The 21,694-nt window shown below is 32.0% G+C and overlaps 1 protein-coding gene across 4 annotated transcripts in view; it reads right to left on the bottom strand.

Annotated features, from left to right (window-relative positions):
* LOC148624245 (anaphase-promoting complex subunit 1-like) overlaps positions 1-21,694 on the bottom strand; it is an 82,680-nt gene that overhangs the window by 19,898 nt on the left and 41,088 nt on the right. For all 4 annotated transcript variants that reach the window (XM_088566850.1, XM_088566851.1, XM_088566852.1 and 1 more), the window contains 7 exons: positions 21,213-21,299; positions 20,722-20,839; positions 19,952-20,029; positions 14,712-14,779; positions 13,454-13,529; positions 13,086-13,148; positions 5,896-5,976 (listed from right to left, as the gene is read on the bottom strand). In XM_088566850.1, coding sequence (XP_088422976.1) covers positions 5,896-5,976; positions 13,086-13,148; positions 13,454-13,529; positions 14,712-14,779; positions 19,952-20,029; positions 20,722-20,839; positions 21,213-21,299 — 571 coding nt within the window. The remainder of the gene's footprint in view (positions 1-5,895; positions 5,977-13,085; positions 13,149-13,453; positions 13,530-14,711; positions 14,780-19,951; positions 20,030-20,721; positions 20,840-21,212; positions 21,300-21,694) is intronic.

Here is a 21,694-nt window from a genome sequence, read left to right as displayed (position 1 = left end):
GTTCAGGGACTAGTTGTTCAAAACTTTATCTGCTAGATAAATATTTAATCACTTGATAGCTCATATAGATTGAACTCCACATTTCAAGTAGATAATTTGTCCAACAAAAAAGTTTTTGAACAAAAAGGCTCTGAACTAGACTGTATGGTTCAACAGTATGATCAATGCATGGACCATCAACTAATTGTTGTGATCTATATTAAATTATCATTTCCATCAAATTTAGACATTAAAAATTGTCCATTATCTTAACATAAAGACTTTGTGTATATTAGGTATCAAAAAGCAGGCAAGAATAATAAAACAGGATGAACAATACATTTTAATAAGTATATTTAAAATTTTTCCCAAGCAGTAAAATATAAGGTTTTTGCTTTCCATGCTATCACCATCAGTCTGCACTGACATTAGCTTTGTGTAACTTATGTCATCTAGTGACTATTCCAAATAAAATCAATCTATTTTAAAGAAGTTTGAATCAATCAAGACAGATTGTTTTAGCCAAAATATAAGCATATGATATAGATAATGGTTTGTAATCACATTTTACATTCATTAGCTTCAAGTCAACTGTCTAGATTATCCAAAGGTCCACCTCAATGAACCCTGATCATATCGAATAAGTATATGTGATCACTCCATACACCCATATAGTCTGGAATTTCTTTTAACTTACATCTAAGAACCTGATAATGGCTTATATCATTCAACTACAACTATAATGGATTCACATGGACTTCGCTTTTTAGACAATTAGTTCTTATTTATATAAGACTCATCCAGCTCTTACCAAAGGTTCTGATGGGGTCAGTCATGTTATCTGCTGAGCGTTAATTGGCTGGTCTTATGGATGTTACTAAATACATAAATACTCATTTCAATCACTAGCTCAGTAAATATTTCACTCTTCAATTACCAGAATGGTTAATACAATTTGATTGCAAGTGAAAAATGTTTCATCTAATCTACTGAATCATGATGAAAAATATTTACTTCTCGGAAGCTAAATATGATTCATGATTATAAGTCATGCTAACCCCGGACTATTGATTCCTAGTTATATTAACTTGTTTGTTTTCATGGATAATTTAATTCAATCTATCACTTTTTATCATTGATATTTTTGTGACGTTTATTTGCTACTCCTTTAATTATGTCTAGATTTTATAAAATTGTTCATATTCATCATCACATGATCAAAACTCCAATAAACCTTTGCATGGAAGATTCACTTACAACAAAATTCATCTCGTTACAATTACTGTCCATTATAGAAGGACTTCACTGTAATTGGTGATCATCCGATCGTTAAACCATCAAAAATGTTTCCCAATAATTCATCCTGCCTTAATATAGATACAATGTAATCAACGAAAAAAGTGGACAAGAACCTAATAAGACTAACTAGATTTTCATCAAAGAAGACTGACTAAAGTAATATACATAATACACATTTATGATGTCTCTTGCTGAGAAGAAAATGACAACTTCTATCACAGGGTTGGTGAGCCAATTGGTCATTAATTTGCTTTAGGAGTTCCAGCAGGACCCCACCAGGCAGACTAATTTATACTAACAACAGGATAACAGAGTGCTGCCAAGTTAAATAATCTATACATGGAAAAATTATATGTATATATTTCTACTGAACACTCTAGTAAAAAGAAAATGTGAGATACACTTAGTGTTAAAGGATCTTATATCATAGAGAATACACATATTAATAGTTCTTCTTTCAATTTACTTTCCCTACCTTTTCTTATACAAAAACACACTACCAAAGCAATACTTGACAAATAAGAATGTATTTTAGGTTATTAAAACTACAAATATTATTATTCTGATTATGTGCAGATCTTATTACTGTTTAAAAGAAGAATATACTAATCATGTTTGTCATGCTATTAAGAACGATCAGGAAGTACTTTAATAGAGGTAGAACGATCAGAAGGAAGACTTACACTATACCTTTACAGATGAAGATTAGCTTAAGATCAAAGGTTCTCATCAAATAACTCTGAAAGGTTATTAGACATCTTCAATTTCTTTGTCTTACCATCATCTTTCAGACATTTAAATGCCAACATGTCAGGCAGGCTCATATATCATGATGCAAAAACAGGAACTGTTTCACATGTAGCTAGAGCTGTCCTTATACTGATACCCCTCCTCCCACTTCAGCATATTTTTTAGCTTCAAACTTGCTTTGTTTGATACATTTGTCCAAACAATTACTAAATGTATAAATATCTAAATTTTATTACTACAACAAACATTTGTCAGGTATGTCACAAAGAAAGATGAAAAAGGTCAAAGTTTAATCTTTTCTGAAAATTTACTGAGTTCATAGCCTGAAACTTCAAAATTTTGTGGAACTGAATGAAACTGACCAAGAAAGACACTTACAACCCTAAAAATCAGCTCAACATCTGTAAGAATACAGACAGCTAGAAGAAATGATGGAATAGGAAACCATTGCTATCCCATCCCACAAAGTCAAAGGAACATTAAATAGGAAATAAAAATCTACACAAACAGTATAATGTTTTTAATGAAATTTCTATTTGAATTTCAAATGGTTGCAAAGCCATATAATCACAAAAAAATCTATCCCACAAAAATAAGTCTTACATAGGATACAATTCATAAAGCAGGAGCTGTATACCACGTTTTATCCTTTCCTTTAATAATGGCTTGGATTTTTGCAACAAAAAGTTATGAAACTCTAAAAAAAGCAAAACCACTTGGTTAACTGGAAGTAAATGGACTGCACATGGTACAACATGGTTCAAGCTGAAGCTGCATATTTATATTTCAAATCATTTCAATTAAGCATAGTTGAGATATTTGTGATAATAATATACAAACGTTGTCAAAGAAAAAGAACACCTTTTAAGCCAAAAGTTAATAGAATACATGTGCCAACAAACTGAAAAACTTACACAGGGTGATAACCAAAAAGAACAACATGCATTCCATATCTTAAAATTGTTTTCAAGAGGGTTGTGATGAAAATTAAGGCAACAAATTTGTTAAGCAAACAGGAAGTTGATTCAAGACAGTGTATAAAAACACATTCTACAACCCCTCAGACTAAAGCTACATAATTTCTTAATAGCTACACAGTGTACAATCCTTCAAGCTAAATTGCATAATTTCCTCATTTTAAATTATCCCCACAAAGGTTTTCTGAGATTTCTGCTCAGAAAATTTACAAACCCCACCCAAAAAACAATAAAAACCTTCCAACAAACAAAAAATAAATATGCAATAGAGCTGAAAAGCTCACTAACTGTCCAACCTTTCATGTTTAGCTGTATACCGAAATATTCTATTGATGGATTGTTGAAATTTTTGCAAAGAAAATTTATGAAACGTTGTAGGCCAGTTATATTATAAAAACTGGAGCAAACTAAAAACAAATTCAATATGCATCCCATTAACATACATAAACATACCAAATGCTAATTCAATATCTGCAAGCAGTAAGAAAATAATTAAGGAAAACTGTTCATAGTGAAATGACAGTATAATAGAATGCCAGACAAGTGTAAAATGACATGCCATGACCTTTTGTTGAAATCATCTTCAAATGGCAATAAGACAAAAAGAATCCTATACAAATACACGACTGCTAACTTTGTGATCATATAAAGAGGAAAGCAGACAAAACAAAATATATTCTTTGTTTAATACTTTCATTGGAGACAGACAATTAATCAGCCAAGCTAGATAATGGAGCAATAAGACACAACAAGTTACACAGGAATCTGCAATAAAGTCAATCATTTCTGTTCACCTTATCTGGACTTTATATTGCTGCTAGCTAGAAGGAGTTTAAAATTATCAAAATTCCCAAAATATAAAGTAAAAAGAATGATTTGATATAATGTTATCTTCAATGTTACAACATGCAGTTCATATACATGATATTTGAGCATGAATACTTTTTATATATGCCCTGAAGTTCAATTTACTATTGCATAACTTCTAAAACTTTTATTTAATTGAAAATTTACATGCTTAATTAAGATTGAAACTTGTTCATTTGCACAGAAATAGGTAGTTAACATGCAAAAAGTTTGACAGAAAACCAGTATCCGACTGGAAAAGGCCTGCAATGTGATCTGGAATCATTTATCAAGTATCAAGTAAATCAAACATATGAGATTAAGGCTACTGGAGATAGAGACAGTTTATGGTAATTTAGCATGATGAGAACCAAATGTTCAACCAACAATGTCAGTCAATATTTCAAATCATAGGCAACTTCCTTCACTATATGTTAAGATAGATATACATTTATCAAGTAAGTCTGTCACCTTATTAACTGGTGAATAAATATATATAAATCCACTACAATTCTACCATTTCTATAACAGTAGCTCTATTATCACAAGTCTTTATATTATATATGACAGTAATTCATAGAAACTTCATTCCATGTGGGAATAATTGTCACAAAAGTTTTAAGTCAATCTGATACTTATTCATGAACATATATCAAAATCTATACCAAATATTACTGAAATCTGAAAAGTGTAAATAAAAAATATAAAAGGAAATATCTCCCACTCATGTTCACATTCATTCAATGTGAAGAACAAATTTCAATTTGAAATCCATCTAGAAGCATTACAATTGAAATGACTTTCTTTACACATTCATCAAATACTTTATGAATGCACCCATACATGTGATATGGTTCACACTAATACAAACTTTCTTTTAAATCACTGAAAATAAGATGATAACATTCAAAGAAATATGACTGACTTGATTTATGGAAGGAGGGTGATGCTACCAGTCTGTTAAGTAGTTAAGTCTATGTAAAAAGTTACCGAACTGACAAATTTCCTGGAGATCAGACCAACAAGCAGTGTCATACTTAATGTCCTACCACTTCTGAAAGTTTAGCCTAATTTTGCTATTTTTTTTTATTAATTTGCAACAACAATTTCAAATAGCTGTCACAAAATCATTAAAACTGTCTTAAAATAATTAAAACATGTTTTAACTATCTATTTCTCAGTTTTAGTCTAAAATATTGGCTGAATAAGCAGAGAAAAATATCCCAAAATATCTGAAAGTTTAGCCAAATTTTGGCATTTTTTTTTATTAATTTGCAACAACAATTTCAAATAGCTGTCACAAAATCATTAAAACTGTCTTAAAATAATTAAAACATGTTTTAACTATCTATTTCTCAGTTTTAGTCTAAAATATTGGCTGAATAAGCAGAGAAAAATATCCCAAAATATCTGAAAGTTTAGCCAAATTTTGGCATTTTTTTTTATTAATTTGCAACCAAAATTTCAGATAGCTGTCACAAAATCATTAAAACATGTTTTAACTATCTATTTCTCAGTTTTAGCCTAAAATATTGGCTGAATAAGCAGAGAAAAATATCCCAAATTTGTGTTAATATCAATTATGAGTCCTGTCAAACAAAAGTTGGCAGCAGGACAGTACACAGTACAACTAAATATGTTAATATAATATACATATAAAGAGAAATCTTTTCCCCAGTATAACTGAGAAAAATGTGCCAGCAATATATTTAAATAAAAAGACAACACGAAGCAAGTAAAAAAATTCTCTTTATTCTGTCAATCTGTTTGTCATAGATGGAGGTACATAAGATTCTGAGAGCTCTTACAGACACATCAAAATTGTCACATCTATATTCTTCAATCAATGATGATGTACAATATTTAATTTATCAAACATTTACATACCTCAATAATCTGCTATTTATATAGATCTATTTACTACCCTAACTTTCCTATTAAGTTAAAACCCACAGCCATTCTTATATCATCATGACTTTATTTCAATGTATTAGTTAATGTTGTTAAAATCAGGGTACATACTCTCTAAAACCATTATACAAACCTCTGTGTGTTTGGAGTGGAGAAAATATTCTGTCATGGCATGTATTCTAGCATCTGATGTGAAAGCCTTCACTACATCTGGCTAAAAAAAACCAAACAAACAAAAATAAACAAAAAACAATAAATTTTATAACATGAACAGTTTTATTAGACTTTACTAAAAGCTAACAATATAAGATAGAATTACAAGGCGTAGACATTAAAATCAAAACTATGTAAACCAATTAAAATAATGAATTGTAAAATAATTTTACAATAAAAGCAATGGTTTTATAAATTTTCATTCATAATCATAAAATCATTCAAAGCCTTCAGTAAACTGGAAGATACTACAGAAGCTATAAATTTTCATGGTTTTATATTCCAAATTTGCATATGACTATACCACATGTCATAAAACAATGTTATCATCAAAGAAATGCCTACCAACCTCGTCTTACTTAAAAATGAAACAACGCATACAGAGCCAGAAATTCCTGACTTGGGATAGGTACAAAAAATATTGGCGAGGTTAAAGTTCTTTGGAGTGATGACAACCCTCCAACAAGACTACACCACTGCAGTTTAAACCAAGGTCAGAACCATAAAATAGCATGATAACAGAATTTGGAGATTGTAGGAGAAAGACAACTGTCAGTTATTCTATGATGAAGTATAGGTCGTAATAAAACAAACAAGTTCTTAACATAGGATACATGGCTACAAAATTTTGTGACATGAATGTAGTCAAAGATGCCAGATTTATAGACTGAAAATCTCAATGTCACCTTATTTTCTAGGAGAATCATATTGAAGCTGAAGGCAACTTTTTATTTAATCAACTTTTTTCATTGTTTCCAAATTAAAGTAATAGAAGTATGATATACACCGTGACAATCATGACCTAAGTATTTACTGTGGACAATCTATAGTTCCAGATGTTTACTTTCAGTCAGAATGTACTACATGGAATCGACATCAAATTACATTAAGGAAAAATATTTGAAGCAAATCAAGAATAAAACATGGTTGGGACTTTTATCAGTTTATTACTACAAGATACTTCAATGCTTTTGATTTATTCAACTGTATTCACTTACAATAATTTGCATAAAATGATTAGACTGAAACTTGAAAGAAAAATCATTTTGAAATTGTTGTAACAATGAACAGCCAATGTTTTATTTTTAAAATCTTGCATGCAACTAGACAATTTAAAGTCACATTCTACTGCACCTGAGTCAATCCTACTCTTACAGCAATCAATATACTTTGAGAAGCATGTAATTCAGTTTTGTAAAAATAATTATAAAGAGTAAACCAGATCTCCTTCCAAGGTTAAAAGTAAATGTATTGATAATGTATTGATTAAAGGTATTAATGTAATGAAAGCTGAAAGATAGATAACTTAGTCTAAAATAGACTGCGAAGTACTTATTGTATCTTAGGATCTTTAAATATTGCAGATGAGGGCCTACTCATTGAAACATGTGTACCCATACTAGCATTTGCAATATTTACATGAGCTGTATCCAATTCAACTGAGCAAAAATTAACAGCACTTTTGGTGGTTAAATTTGAAAACATCTACAAATATCTTCCTTATGTGATCTATAAGAATGTAAGCTAATGGTTTTGGTATAAACCAGACTATTATAATGAAGTGATAGCATGTATATTCAGCATCTTTGGTGGAACTTATTAGGGTTATTAAAAACAATCTTCATGATATATGCTTTGTAGGGTCTGAAAGATGGATCTTTTGATTTGTTTCCTCCTGTTATATTAATGAGCATTTTAATCAGTTTAGAGTCCTTTTACCAAATAAGTTTAGTAGAATAAGTTCAGATGAATCAATCAGAGCATCAAATATGCAGAAGCGTCATATACGCATCTGTATCAATTATTAACATTTTAATATATTTTCACAAGTCAGACTTTTCTCTGGTAGACAACCTTTGGGCCACATTTCCAACAGGGATGGTAATGGCTTTACTATATATAACAGTTTTATGACAAATTTCCAGTCATTTTTTGCCAAACCAGGGAGTGTATACTTAGTCCCATTTTTTTTCATTTATAATTCACAAAATACATTTCTTTTAATAAATCAAAAAGGTATGTTAACGACAATTTCTTGTTCAGCTAAAGTACATTTTATATCTTCATTTAGACATGAATGACTTTTCAAGAGACTTTAAGATACAGAGTTAACATAATCAACTGGCAAGCAAACATCAAGTGTCAATATTTTATTGAATCAAGTTCAAGATATTTATAAGCCTATAGAAAATATATATGATACACGTATTTGTCTAGAGTAGATGAAAATAAAAAAAAATATTTGAATGAGGCTTAGGACCTGAGAAGAAAAAAGACTGAACTCGGTATATTATCCTCTTCCAAAGATTTATTTTCACTCATTTTGCAAGAAAGAAAGAAAAAGGGAAAATTAATCGCAATGAACCAATGGCTATATTATGGAATAAGGGATGGAAGAATGTAAATTGTGAAAATAAAAACCAGTGAAATTGAATGGATATCCTGCAACACATAAATGAGTGTCGGTGAAATAATAAGTTAGTTTACAGATTATTATCATACTTATTACAACAACAGATTTCAGTTTTTGTTTTAGATGTGCTGTGAAACCAGTGTAAACCTAATCCCTTTCCAATTTTATAATCGGTTCAATTTACTTAAAAGTACAAATACATTTTCAAAATTCATATGAAGGGACTTTTAATAATGTCTGGTTTAGACAGTTAATTAGATTTTTAACAGTTTGGTTTAGACAGGTTTCTCTGTAGTACTTCCCTTTGTGGTTATACTTGGGCAGTACTACCCTTTATGGTTATACTTGGGCAGTGCTTCTCTTTATGGTTATACTTGGGCAGTACTACCCTTTATGGTTATACTTGGGCAGTACTACCCTTTACGGCTATACTTGGGCAGTACCACCCTTTCTGGTTATACTTGGACAGTACTACCCTTTATGGTTATACTTGGGAAGTGCTTCTCTTTATGGTTACACTTGGGCAGTGCTTCCCTTTATGGTTATACTTGGGCAGTGCTACCCTTTATGGTTATACTTCGGCAGTGCTACCCTTTATGGTTATACTTGGGCAGTGCTACCCTTTATGGTTATACTTGGGCAGTGCTTCCCTTTATGGTTATACTTGGGCAGTACCACCTTTTATGGTTATACTTGGGAAGTGCTTCTCTTTATGGTTATACTAGGGCAGTACCACCCTTTATGGTTATACTTTGGCAGTATTTCCCTATATGGTTATACTTGGGCAGTATTTCCCTATATGGTTTTTATTTAGAAGTACTTCCTTTCATATTCATACTTGGGCAGTACTTCCCTTTATGGTTATACTTGGTCAGTACTACCCTTTATGGTTATACTTGGACAGTACTTCCCTATATGGTTATACTTGGGCAGTATTTCTCTATATGGTTTTATTTGAGAAGTACTTCTCTTTATGGTTATACTTGGGCAGTACCTCCCTTAATGGTTATACTTGGATAATACTTCCCTTTATGGTTATATTAGGGTAGTACTATCCTTTCAGGGTTCTCAATATGTGCCGGCGACCGGCGATTTTGTCATCTACTTTGACATTGACCCTGGCTATTTTGTACCTAAAAAAATTAAATTGAAATAAGAAATGTTTCGTTATTTCACATTTCATAAATAAAAAATTGTGTCAGAAACCTTAAGATTGTGGTGTTTATTGTAATGCAGATTAGTTTCCTTGATAACTTAATTTTGTTTTGTCGTGATAGGTGCTACAAATAAACAAAGTTTAATCATGGTTAATTCGGTGCTTTTGTTGTAATGAATGTGATCCTTTTTTTTTTCAAATGCAGTACTGATTCCGTATCACGGATTCCATATGTGGGAAGGTTTAGAATCACTTCAGTGCTCAGTTCGGGACTGAGAGGGCCCTCAATGGTGCCACCTAATTTTAATTTTCTTCCACCTACTTTAAAACTTATTGAGAACCCTGTTCTTTATGGTTATACTTGGGCAGTACTTCCCTTTATGGTTATACCTGTGCAGTACTGCCCTTTATGGTTATGCTTGGGTAGTACTATCCTTTATGGTTATACTTGGGCAGTACTATCCTTTATGGTTATACTTGGGCAGTACTAACTTTTATGGTTATACTTGGATAGTACTACCAATTATGGTTATACTTAGGCAGAGCTAAAAGCTACTACACAAATATCGTTTTAAAATATTTAACAACTTGTATTCCCCTGAATCTATATATAAAATTTCCTTATTACAGGATTAATGCTTATATTCAACATCAAATCTATTAACTAGACAAAACCCCTGATGATTATCAGAAGCTGTAGACAGGAATATCAGTGTTTTTTTTTATTATTATTATTTTACAATCCAAACATACTTCAAAACAGACCAGAAAGTCAATTTATGTTTTGACAAAGGGGAAATCCTAAAATAGGACACTACAGGAGATAGCAGTGTGAGTGGGAGGAATTGATCTCAATTAACCAACCTTTGCCCACAGACCAAATTACAAGAATGAATACAGTTAACTATTTTTTTCAGAGATTACTATTCTAATAAAATAAGGAGTAGAACTTTGTAAAGATAAAAATCCCAATCAAATGGGCTTTTCCTTGATATGACATGAAATTTAGAGAGACCCTAAATTTCACATCATACCAAAACTAGAAAGCTTATAAAGAGAACACCCATTTTTCAAATGATGTTATAAATGTTAAACCCTAAAGTTAGATTATCACTCTTTGAAAAAATTGCACATATACATAAGAAGCATACAAAAAAAAAAAAAAACAACATCAAATTGCTTTCAAATGACAAAGGACTTTACAATAAACAGTCAGGCCAAGATTACTACAACATCAAGGAGATTAGTTTAATAATAGACCTGTAATCACAGATCTTTGGTTTAACTGAAAATAAAATACTTACATGTCATAATTAATCTAGGACAATTTATATGTGACACTTTCATAGTCAGTGAACTATGATTTTGATTTAATGATTATATTTTGTACATACAATTTTCACAACTATGAATATAGGTAAAAAATGCATGTTAAAATATGTATATGTAAAATACTGATAAATTTGTAAACATTTTTCTTCCTTTCATTACTCTTCAGTCATATTCTTGTGAATATTCTCAATATACAATAGAAACACCTATAACTAGAATATATGATATTCCAAGGTTTTGATTTTACATACCTCTTTTGTGAAAACTAGAAGACCTGTTTATCACAGGTGCCCCCCTCATTTTTTAGTAGTATTTTTTTATTTTATAAAGAAATCAAATGTGTCTGTAAGACACTAATGATTCCCCCCTTGCTAGATTTGCCAAATTAGGAATTAGTTTATTTTTGTATGAAGACATGGTTTGCAGATTCAGAAATCCTTTCAAGGCTTGTGTTACTCATTGTCTGAGGATCAATTTGGGGATCAGAAATCCTAAATATATGCATATCTACATATTGTATCCTGGCAACATAGTGTCATGAAATTCTGTTTGGTAGTGTCAGACTAGTTGTGATGAGAAAAAGGGGACCAATGGACGTATTAATGGACACATAAAAAATGTTAATACCCCCCATAACAAATCCCTAACTTTGTTGCTTGGGATATATTTCTGACAAAAATAACTAAGTCTAACTATCACCCAGTTCTGTAATATTTCATGAAAATCAAGATATTATGACCTTGCACACCATCATTATGTGTAGAAATATCCTGCAAAAAATATTTTAGATGTAGTTCAAAAACTACAGAAAGAGATAGCCATACAAGACATATAGCCCTATTTTTGACGAAAAATAAGTAAGTCTAACTTTCACAAGTTTCTGTAATATTTCATGAAAATCAAGATCCTTTGGCCCTGCACACCTTCATCATATGTCGAAATATCCTGTAAAATATTTTAGATGTAGTTCAAAAACTGTATGAGGAGATAGCAGGACAAGCCATATAGTCCTGTTTCTGAGCAAAATGACTAACTGTAACTGTCACCAATTGCCGTAAAATTTCACGAAAATCAAAATCCGTTGGCCCTGCACACCCTCATCATTTGTAGAAATATCCTGTAAAAATATTTTAGATGTAGTTCAAAAACTGTATGAGGAGATAGCCGGACAAGCCATGATCCATATATTTCTGAGTAAAATGATTAAGTGCAACTATCACCAATTTCCGTAATATTTCACGAAAATCAAAATCCCTTGGCCCTGCACACCTTCATCACGTGTAGAAATATCATGTAAAATATTTTAGATGTAGTTCAAAAACTGTACGAGGAGATAGCCGGACAAGCTATGATCATGTGTAATCTGGATGGACGAACGGACGGAGAGGGGTAAATTAATATGCTCCCCCCCCCCACCACCAACAGCCTGTCATGGGGGCATAAAAAGGTAGTAAAAAATATATACAAACCTGACTTTCATTCAAATTCCCCTCTCCAAAATTTGGTGAAACAAAAAGATCTTTCAATTTAGTTGTTTAATCTGTTATTTTGGACTTACAAATTCACTTCATTTGAAGCTGCAATTTATATGTATCAACCTGTTCTTAGACTATCAAATTTCTAAAATGAACAAATGTTTTTCTCATCTCCAGGAGAAAGATCTATTCCCTAAGACAAGCTGTGAGGGGAGCACCAGTACTATAAAACTTTTCAAGACTTATCTTAGTATCACAATGGACCAAAACTCAGTATCTTAGTATCACAATGGACCAAAACTCAGTATCTTAGTATCACAGTGGACCAAACTCAGTATCTTAGTATCACAATGGACCAAAACTCAGTATCTTAGTATCACAGTGGACCAAACTCAGTATCTTAGTATCACAATGGACCAAAACTCAGTATCTTAGTATCACAATGGACCAAAACTCAGTATCTTAGTATCACAGTGGACCAAACTCAGTATCTTGGTATCACAATGGACCAAAACTCAGTATCTTAGTATCACAATGGACCAAAACTCAGTATCTTGATGGATGAAGAATAACATTAACTTGTTTTATAGCATATTTTTAAATGTAGGAACCCATATGTTTTATTCAGAAATCAGTTTTTTTAAACCCCCCCCCAACAGCGGCAGGTCCCATGGACCCACCATTGAAGGTAGTTGGGGTGATTTCATAATGAGACCCAGGAAAAAACTATTTACCTTCACTAAACAATGGCTGGAATGATCACTGGTCAAGGATTTAGCCAGCATACTTCTGTAACCCTGAAATTTTTTTTTAAATTATTGCATTCATTGATCAATTAGACATCAAAATTATATGTACATAGATTAGCTGAATTAACTGGTCAATAGTAACATTAGTATCAGAAATAAAATATCAGATGTAATTTTGTTTGAAACTTTTCTTCTACTTCACAGGGAGATACAATTAAAACTCATTTAAGGTATTTATTTAATAAAACCATGGCAGCAAAAGAAGACAATAGAGTTATACTTGCATTGTGACTGTGGTGTTATCTAATTAAAAACCGTATATATTTCTCAGTTAACACTCTCTTGATACAGACCTTAGGATCCTCAACATAAGACAGATGTCCAGCTCTTTGTTTGACATAGAGAATTCCTTGTTTTGATAACAGCAATCTACAAATATTATTCTTTATCTACATGTTCGTATTGCAAAATTTATATCAGACAATAATAAACCATTTACTGTATAACAATATAACTCAGTTTTGTTTAAAATGAACTTATGTCACAGAAGATATCACAAATTTTAACTGTATTAGCACTAGTGCAATATGGAAATTTATTGCATGCTGATGTTGCACTGCTTTCTATGGGGAAATTATATCACTTTAAAATATCAAGAGGCTTCAAGGAGCCTGAATTGCTCACCTACTTTCAAGGGCAATAACTCTAATAAGGAGTTGTCTGACCATTTTGACTCAAAAGAAGACTTTGGTGCAAATTTTCACAAGGATCATTTCTTCAATTGAAATTTTCTTTTTATCTATTATAGTTTTCAAGATATTGGCTGAAACTGCTAAAAACATCACTTTCCACTTTTCAAGGGCATTAACTCTAACAATGAGTCGTCTGACAACTTTGATCTCCACCCACTTTTGTAGGCCTTATCATAAGGATCATTTCAGCAATTGAAAGTTTCTTTCTATCTTTTTATAGTTTTCAAGAAATTGGCTGAAAACTGTATAATCAAACACGATTTTTCACCTTTCAAGTGCAATAACTCTAACAAGGAGTCATGTGACAACTTTGACCTATTGCCGACTTTTGTAGGTCTGTAATGAGGATTGTTTCGACAATAATAGAATATCGATTGATAGAGATACATGCAAAAAACTTCTGTTGGTTCAATTTTTAGTAACAGCAGCCATGTTTTTCGACAGATAAAAAATTCTCATATCAGTTGTACGCAGAACATCAAAGGAACATTCAAACCAAGTTTGGTTCTGATTGGTCCAGTAGTTTCCGAGGAGAAGATTTTTGAAAGAAATAAAATAAAAAAGGGGCAATAACTCCAACATGGCTAGATAGTTTAAAACAAAATTGAATCTAAATATGGCGAACACTTTAACCCTGTCAGAATTTGCCTAAACCTAAAGGTTTTGATTGGGGGAGAAGAGTTTTGAAAAATTGTTAGCGACAATGATGATAGATGCAAAGTGATGGCAATAGCTCACATGGACTAGGGCCAGGTGAGTTAATAATCCTAATCTAAAGCAGCATACTGTAAGTGAAAGGTAGTGTGATTATCATAACATCGTTATCTAATTTTATATACATCAAGCTTGAAATACTCACTCAAGTATGCTCCAATTTTTATCTCTATGGAAATTGATAGGCCAATATCTTGGTCCTAATATTTTAACCTGAAAAGATCAAAGAACCTTAGTGAGTGCACTCACATATCCCATGCATTCCCATGTTGGACACTCAAGTAAATTTGTTTGTAAGAGAAATACATGCAGAAGGATGCTGATAAAAAAGGAATAAGAGTGTTTTTTGGGCTTTAGACCTTAATCTTCTTTTTTTTTTATTTTTATTTCTTTTTGAATATATTCAAGGTTTTACAACATCCCCTACATCACTACCTGAATAGAGTGTTATGGGGTTTGTAAACATGTATATACTCCTCACTCTATTATATTAATTTGAAAGACTGCACTTATCATACATATTTACTTTCACTCATGCTCAAAAGACAATCATTCTATGATACATACATTTCAATTTACAATTTGAAATAAACGAAATATACTGTCTAGTATTTTAATGTCTAATAAACACATTTTCAGTTATCAAATATCTGAAATATTTCTAATAGGGGCCAATATCTTCTCAAATTTATGCAAAACATTATTTTCTGGGCAATAAAATGTTCAATGCGATAGTAATGTTGGATTCTTTCCTTTAAACCAACATTATAAGCAGTTTTTCTTCCAATTTGCATTTGAATATGTACTGTTTTCCAATAAATAACAAAAGATTTAATTTGATATCTGCCTCAGGAACACCAAAAAAGAAAGTGCTTTTTTTCATAACAAAATCAGAATAATATTTTCTAAGAAAAATCTGAAAATCATGTAAGACATTTGAAGTGACTAAGCAGTCAAAAAACAAATGTTCTATAGTTTCTATACTCTGGTTACAAAAAGAACACAAATTTGAATCTTTTATATGAATCTTGTACAAAAACATATTTGTAGGTACAACTCGATGTAAAAACTTGTATTGGAAATTGGCAATATAAGCATTAATACAACACTTCTAATTCAGAACAAAATATTTTTTCCAATCTGGAATTTCAGCATGTAATTCACTTACCCATTTCAAAAATTTTTCATGGGGAAGATAGGACTGTAATTTCATTAAATGACGATAAATAAATCTAATACATTTATTATTAACAAGCATTTTCAAAAATGAATCCTCAACAATGTGTATCACTGTGTTGTCTACATTATTTTTTCATAAATTGTCTTAAATCAGTAGGAATACTTGATATTAAGGAAAAGTATTTCACAAATTTTTGTGTATGTACCTTGCATTTCAGTTCTGTAAAGTTGAGGAAATTTTTCCCCACTATGTCAAATACATCACTTAGATATTTGACATTTGAGTCTTTCCACTTAATTAAGAAAGAAAAATCTTGTAAAGGCACAAATTTTAAAATATCTAAACTTAAGCACTCATTAATATCTGTAAGTTTTTGTAATGGTTTAGATAACGATAAGGCATAAAACACATCTTTCCAAAACAGATTTTTAATATTTTTTTATACTTCTAATAACTTCCCCTTTTGCAAAGAAAAGGTTCTCAACCCCCCACCCCCAAAATCTTTTTATTCAATAATAAGCAAACTTTGCCACTCTCCTTCTTTTTGTAAAAAGAGCCTTCTCACCCACCTAATTTTCAAATACATAGTAAAAGAATGTAGATGGACCATCTTTAATCCCCCATCTTCTATGTCAACTATGAGTGTTTTACGCTTTATTTTTCTGTTTTTCCATCCCATATAAAACTGAAAAACATTCTATCTAAGTCATTAATCAAATATTGATTTATATTAGGCAATGCTGTAAATAAATGTATAAGCTTTGGAATTGCTAGATTTTTTATTACAGTGATTTTACCCTGAAGTGTCAGCTTTCTATGTTGCCAGCTTTTCAGTAAACCTTTTAATTCTCTTATTTTCCTTTTAAAATTCCATAATACCATTGAGCTTAAATCTAATGAAAAATCTATGCCAAGATACCTAAAATTTGAAAATGACCAATCAAGTTTAATGTCAGGACATTAGATCAAATTTGAAAACTTTTTACTACCTACCCATAGCACTTTTGTCTTTGAAGCGTTCATTCTTAGCCCAGATATCAAATAAAAATCATTAAAACATTTCAGTGATTCTCTTAAAGATGAATCTCTACCATGTAGTAATAAAAATGTATCATCTGCATATTGGATTATTGTGGGTTTACAGTCAGCCACGTGTACTCCTTTTATACCAGATGTTAATTTAAGCTTCATAGACCTTTATCTTCTAACTACATTCTGTTACTCAGAATGGTAGTTTCAAACTCTAGACTGTGATTTATTTGAGTTTTAGTCAATCCAAAGTAAATATCATTGTAGCAGAACAAAATGTACACTTGAACTGTAACTTATCATGGTGAACTTGTATACCAAAAATCATGTCATAATCTGCAAGTGTTTAGAAAAAAAAGTCCAAAAAAACGGTTATTTCGGTGAATTTTGCTAATTCAAGGCACATAATTTTGGTAAAAATCATCGGAGCGGGACCAACAACAAACTGGTCCTTTAACTTATCATGATGAATTTATATACCAAAAATCATGTCAATATCTGCAAACGTTTAGGAAAAAAATTTGGGAAATGTTTTTTTTCTGTGAATTTTGCAAAGTTCAAGGCCCTTAATTTCAGTAAAAATCATTAAAGCGGAATGAAAGTTAAACTTGATCTGTAACTTATCATGGTGAATTTATATTCCAAAAGAAAACAAAAAAAAAAACACATATGGCCCAAATTAATAAAAATATTTAAAAAAAAAGAACGAGAGGCTGTAAAGAGCCTGAATTGCTCACCTAGCTGCATAAACAACATTTTTTTTTGTAGAAGCAGCCATGTTTTTTTTTCTTGCGAAAAAAATTACTAATGCTCATACCTTAGGAACAATCACATCAATTTTAATTTAATTCTGTCTAGTAGTTTCTAAGAACAGTTTAGAAAGCATTGTGAAAGGGCAATAATGCCAACATGGTATTACAGATTTACACAAAAATTTTGCAAAACTAAAGTTTTGGAGATATAAAGGAAAACTTCTGTCCGACCCCTATGTTCTATTTTTATTATTGGCAGCCATGAATATAAAGCCCCACATCAGTTTGTTTGTTTGTTTGTTGGGGTTTAACTCCTGAGCAGCAATATTTCAGCTAAATTCAGGCGATGAACATAAAGTGGATGATAAAATGAACATGAAATGAAAAATGGGATGGGACAGAAGGACAATGGGATCGACAAACTTTGATTGCCACTGGAAATAGGGAAAGATGGGTAGGGTCAGGCAAATTCAGCCTCCTGTGGCAGAGCCCTATGGTTCCTACTCCGGGAGAATACCACAGTAGGGTTTTTTAAAGTGCGAGGAACGTGTCATCTTTCCCAACATGGTGCACCACTATGGTTTGCGGTCAGGTTTTCCATATTACAGCCTGACAACCCCAACATCTAACACACCAGGGGTATCCCATTCCACCGCCTGGGGCACACAACCCAGTTGCTCTGTGGGCAGAGCACCCTAGCCCCCTGCTAAGGTTCTGAGCACTATTTAGTCGCCTTTTACGACAAACTTAGCTCTGCTGCAGGCCTATTCTTTTGACACCTGGACCTGCACGGGTCGCCCCACATCAGTTCTATGCTGAATATCATAAGATACATTCTTACCAAGTTTTGTTTTAATTGATCCAGCAGTTACAGAGAAGAAGAGTTTAAAAACTGTTAATGATTACAACAGCTCATATGGCCATACAGGCCATATGAGCTAAAAATAAAATCTACAAAGCATAAGTTCACATGGTATTTAATGTAAGTTTCACTGAGCATGTTCACAAAAATACTTAAGTCTAATCCTTACACAACTCAAAGGTCGAGACTTCATTCTAATGGTTTGCCGCCTGACACAATGTTGAAGCAATACGAAAGAGTAATCAAGGGAACCAAGGTTATAAAGGTTATAACAGTAATCAAAATAATGTAATCAAGGGACAAAGACCAGACATGGAAAACAGACATACACAACAAAAAACATAAAGTAACTAAAATCATACATACAAAGTAACAAAAGCAAATGAGCAACTCGGACTCCACTAAAAACTGGAAGAATGGACCAGGTGCACCGGTAGGGTAAGCATCCTCTGCTTTTCTAGAAACACTCACAGAGTTGCTCATAAAAAGTCAAGTCTGGGGTAGACAAACAAGGAAAGGAAAACTATGTCCCGTTTAATAAATCAGTTTTCATGGTGCAAATGGATACACCATAGCTATCCACGAGTTCATGATGACAACCATAAAACTTCTGTAGTGATGACTTCAATCTTGTAGCAACATAACCCTGTTCCAGAAACCTATTTGTTAGAGTTCTAGCGCGATACAAAAAGTCTGCATATTTTCGGCAAGCTCTGGCATAACATATGAGTTGTGATATGAACACACCATACACAGGTGCCGAAGGGATGTTGCCACAGATGAAAGGAAAATTGACAATTCTGAATGAAAAGTCATCATGTTTGTCGTAAAGTCTGGTCAATAGTTTTCTTTTACCATCGATTTCTAAGTGTAGGTCAAGATATGATGCTGACTTCACAGTGTCTGTAGTATCCTTTATCTCAAGTACTTTTGGGTAGATGCGATGTATCAAATCCCCGAAATTAGGATTGTTTAAAGATAATACGTCTTCTATATAGCGGAAACTGAGATTGAAGGATCTAGCCAAATGATATTCTTTCTTTCTGATCAGATCAGCTATAAAGTCAGCCTCATAAGAGTGAAGGAATAGGTCAGCAAGTAAAGGAGTACAATTTGTTCCCATTGCAATGCCGACCGTTTGTTGAAAAACACGTCCACCACACTGGACAAATATGTTGTCGATTAAAAGTTCTAACATTTTGTAAACATCTTCCTCTGTTTATTTGGAAGATGATTTGGAATTATTTCTTACAAAGTATGAGGAATCTCTACCAATAACTATATATTTGTATCTAGGTGTACCATCTTTTTTGGAAAAACAACGATGTATAATGTTTTTACAGGATCCACATTGAATTAATACCACTAAGGGAGTTATAAGTGTTGTGGTAGGACTGCAGACCCTCTTTGACAGTTGTGAGTATAGAAATTAAAAGTTTTGAAAGAGGTTTGGTGGTACATTTTGCAGATCCAGCTATAAAACATTGAAGTCATACAAAGGAATTATAGTTTTGCTGAAGTAGTAAAGGAATAACAGACAGAAAGTAAAGAAGATTTTTTACCTCCTGTATAAGATGTAACTCAGGCAACAGACATGGAGCTGTAGCTTGGAAACATACATTCTGATAAGCTTCTGTGTCCTACAAGTAATTAAATCAGTTTCTTCAGTGAGAGTAACAAAATTTTTCCAAGTACAGTTTTTATAATTATTTAATCTTTTTTTTTTGACGAATATATTAGTAGTTAATTGATACTCCACAGTCTAAAAACAATTCTTTACATAAAAGATTTTATCTCACATAAGATTTTAAACAATAGTCACACTAACATCACATACTGAGCCTTAAATAAGCAAAATTATACACAGCAAGTTTGCATCTAGTTCTAAGCTAAAAAAGACTTTTGTTACATGTAAAGTAAAAAACTCTCTGGTTACATGTAGTGTAATAAACTTTCTGGTTACCTGTAGTGTAAAAAACTCTCTGGTTGCATGTAGGGTAATAAACTCTCTGGTTACATGTAGTGTAATAAACTCTTAACAGTACAAACTTTGTTTGCGGGGGTATAAAAAGTCTAGAACGATGTAGTGATAATTTACTTCTTTATACAACAAAATTTGTTACTTCTTAATGAATCAGCAGCGCAGAACAAAATAAGAACTCAATCTGTACAATCACATATCAAAATGTGGCACAAGATCAGTAAGTATTCAGGAATGACAAATGAGTAAAACTAGTGCCATAAAGGCAAAATTTTCAAATTAATCCACCATATATTTTCATTGTTGACACTAGACTTGGTCTACAAGAAATTCAAATGTCATAACACTGACCTTAAACTTAACCTCCATTGGAACATAACAAGGATAACCTGTGTCCACGTCTCTTGGAACTACAACCCTCATTTCTGTTGCTAACACATACAAATGTCTAAAGGCCTGTAAATGGTATCTGGAAAGGACAGCATACTTGTGATAAAAGTGGCATTAACTGTGATGTTACATGTGCCCTTAACAATAATATTATGTTGAGTAAGATTCAGAACAGACTAATATTATTTCAACAAGAGCAGAGTAAGATCAAATTCCTAACCAGCTTCAATAAGTCTTTTTTATGAAAGTCAACATTCACAAAAGACACCAAAAATGTCTTTCCTTGATATTTTAAATTGATTCAGATATGTAAAGTGAGAAAATATTGAATGCTTCTCTCCTAAAATATAAGCCTAAACCATTAAGGATTTACACATGATCTTCTGATCCCTCAGCTGTAAGATAAGATGTAAGAAGATCAGCAAGTGAATGTCCTAATTAAATATTGTTACCTGTTGTCATTACTATGGATAGGATACTTTGGAAACATAGAACATAAAAGTACAGCAATAGACTCTGGGTCAGTCTTTAATGAGTATCTGTAAAACAGGAAAGTTCTCCATTGGTAGTGTAAGGTAATTAATTAATTATTAAAAATGATAACTGAATTGTATGTAATAAAGGTAAAATTAGAAAAATTACAATGAAAAACAGAAAAAAAAATTTTTGTTACTAATCAATTATTAAGTGAAGAACTATAAAGAACTGATAGCCATGTGAGTATTACTTACCTACATCCTCCAAGGAAGAGAAGTCCTAATGACATACTGACAGCCATGGGGATATTACTTACTTACATCCTCCAAGAAAGAGAAGTCCTAATTACATATTGATAGCCATGGGAACATTACTTACCTACATCATCCAAGGGAGATAAGTCCTAATGACATACCAATAGTCAGGTGAGTATAACTTACATATATCCTCCAAGGTA

The sequence above is a fragment of the Perna viridis genome, chromosome 2, assembly GCF_037379345.1.
Source record: "Perna viridis isolate PV_CMFRI_1.1 ecotype Kerala chromosome 2, ASM3737934v1, whole genome shotgun sequence".
NCBI lineage: Eukaryota > Metazoa > Mollusca > Bivalvia > Mytilida > Mytilidae > Perna > Perna viridis.
The sequence above is the reverse complement of the archived record's forward strand: the minus strand, read 5'-3'. Positions and strand labels throughout refer to the sequence as shown.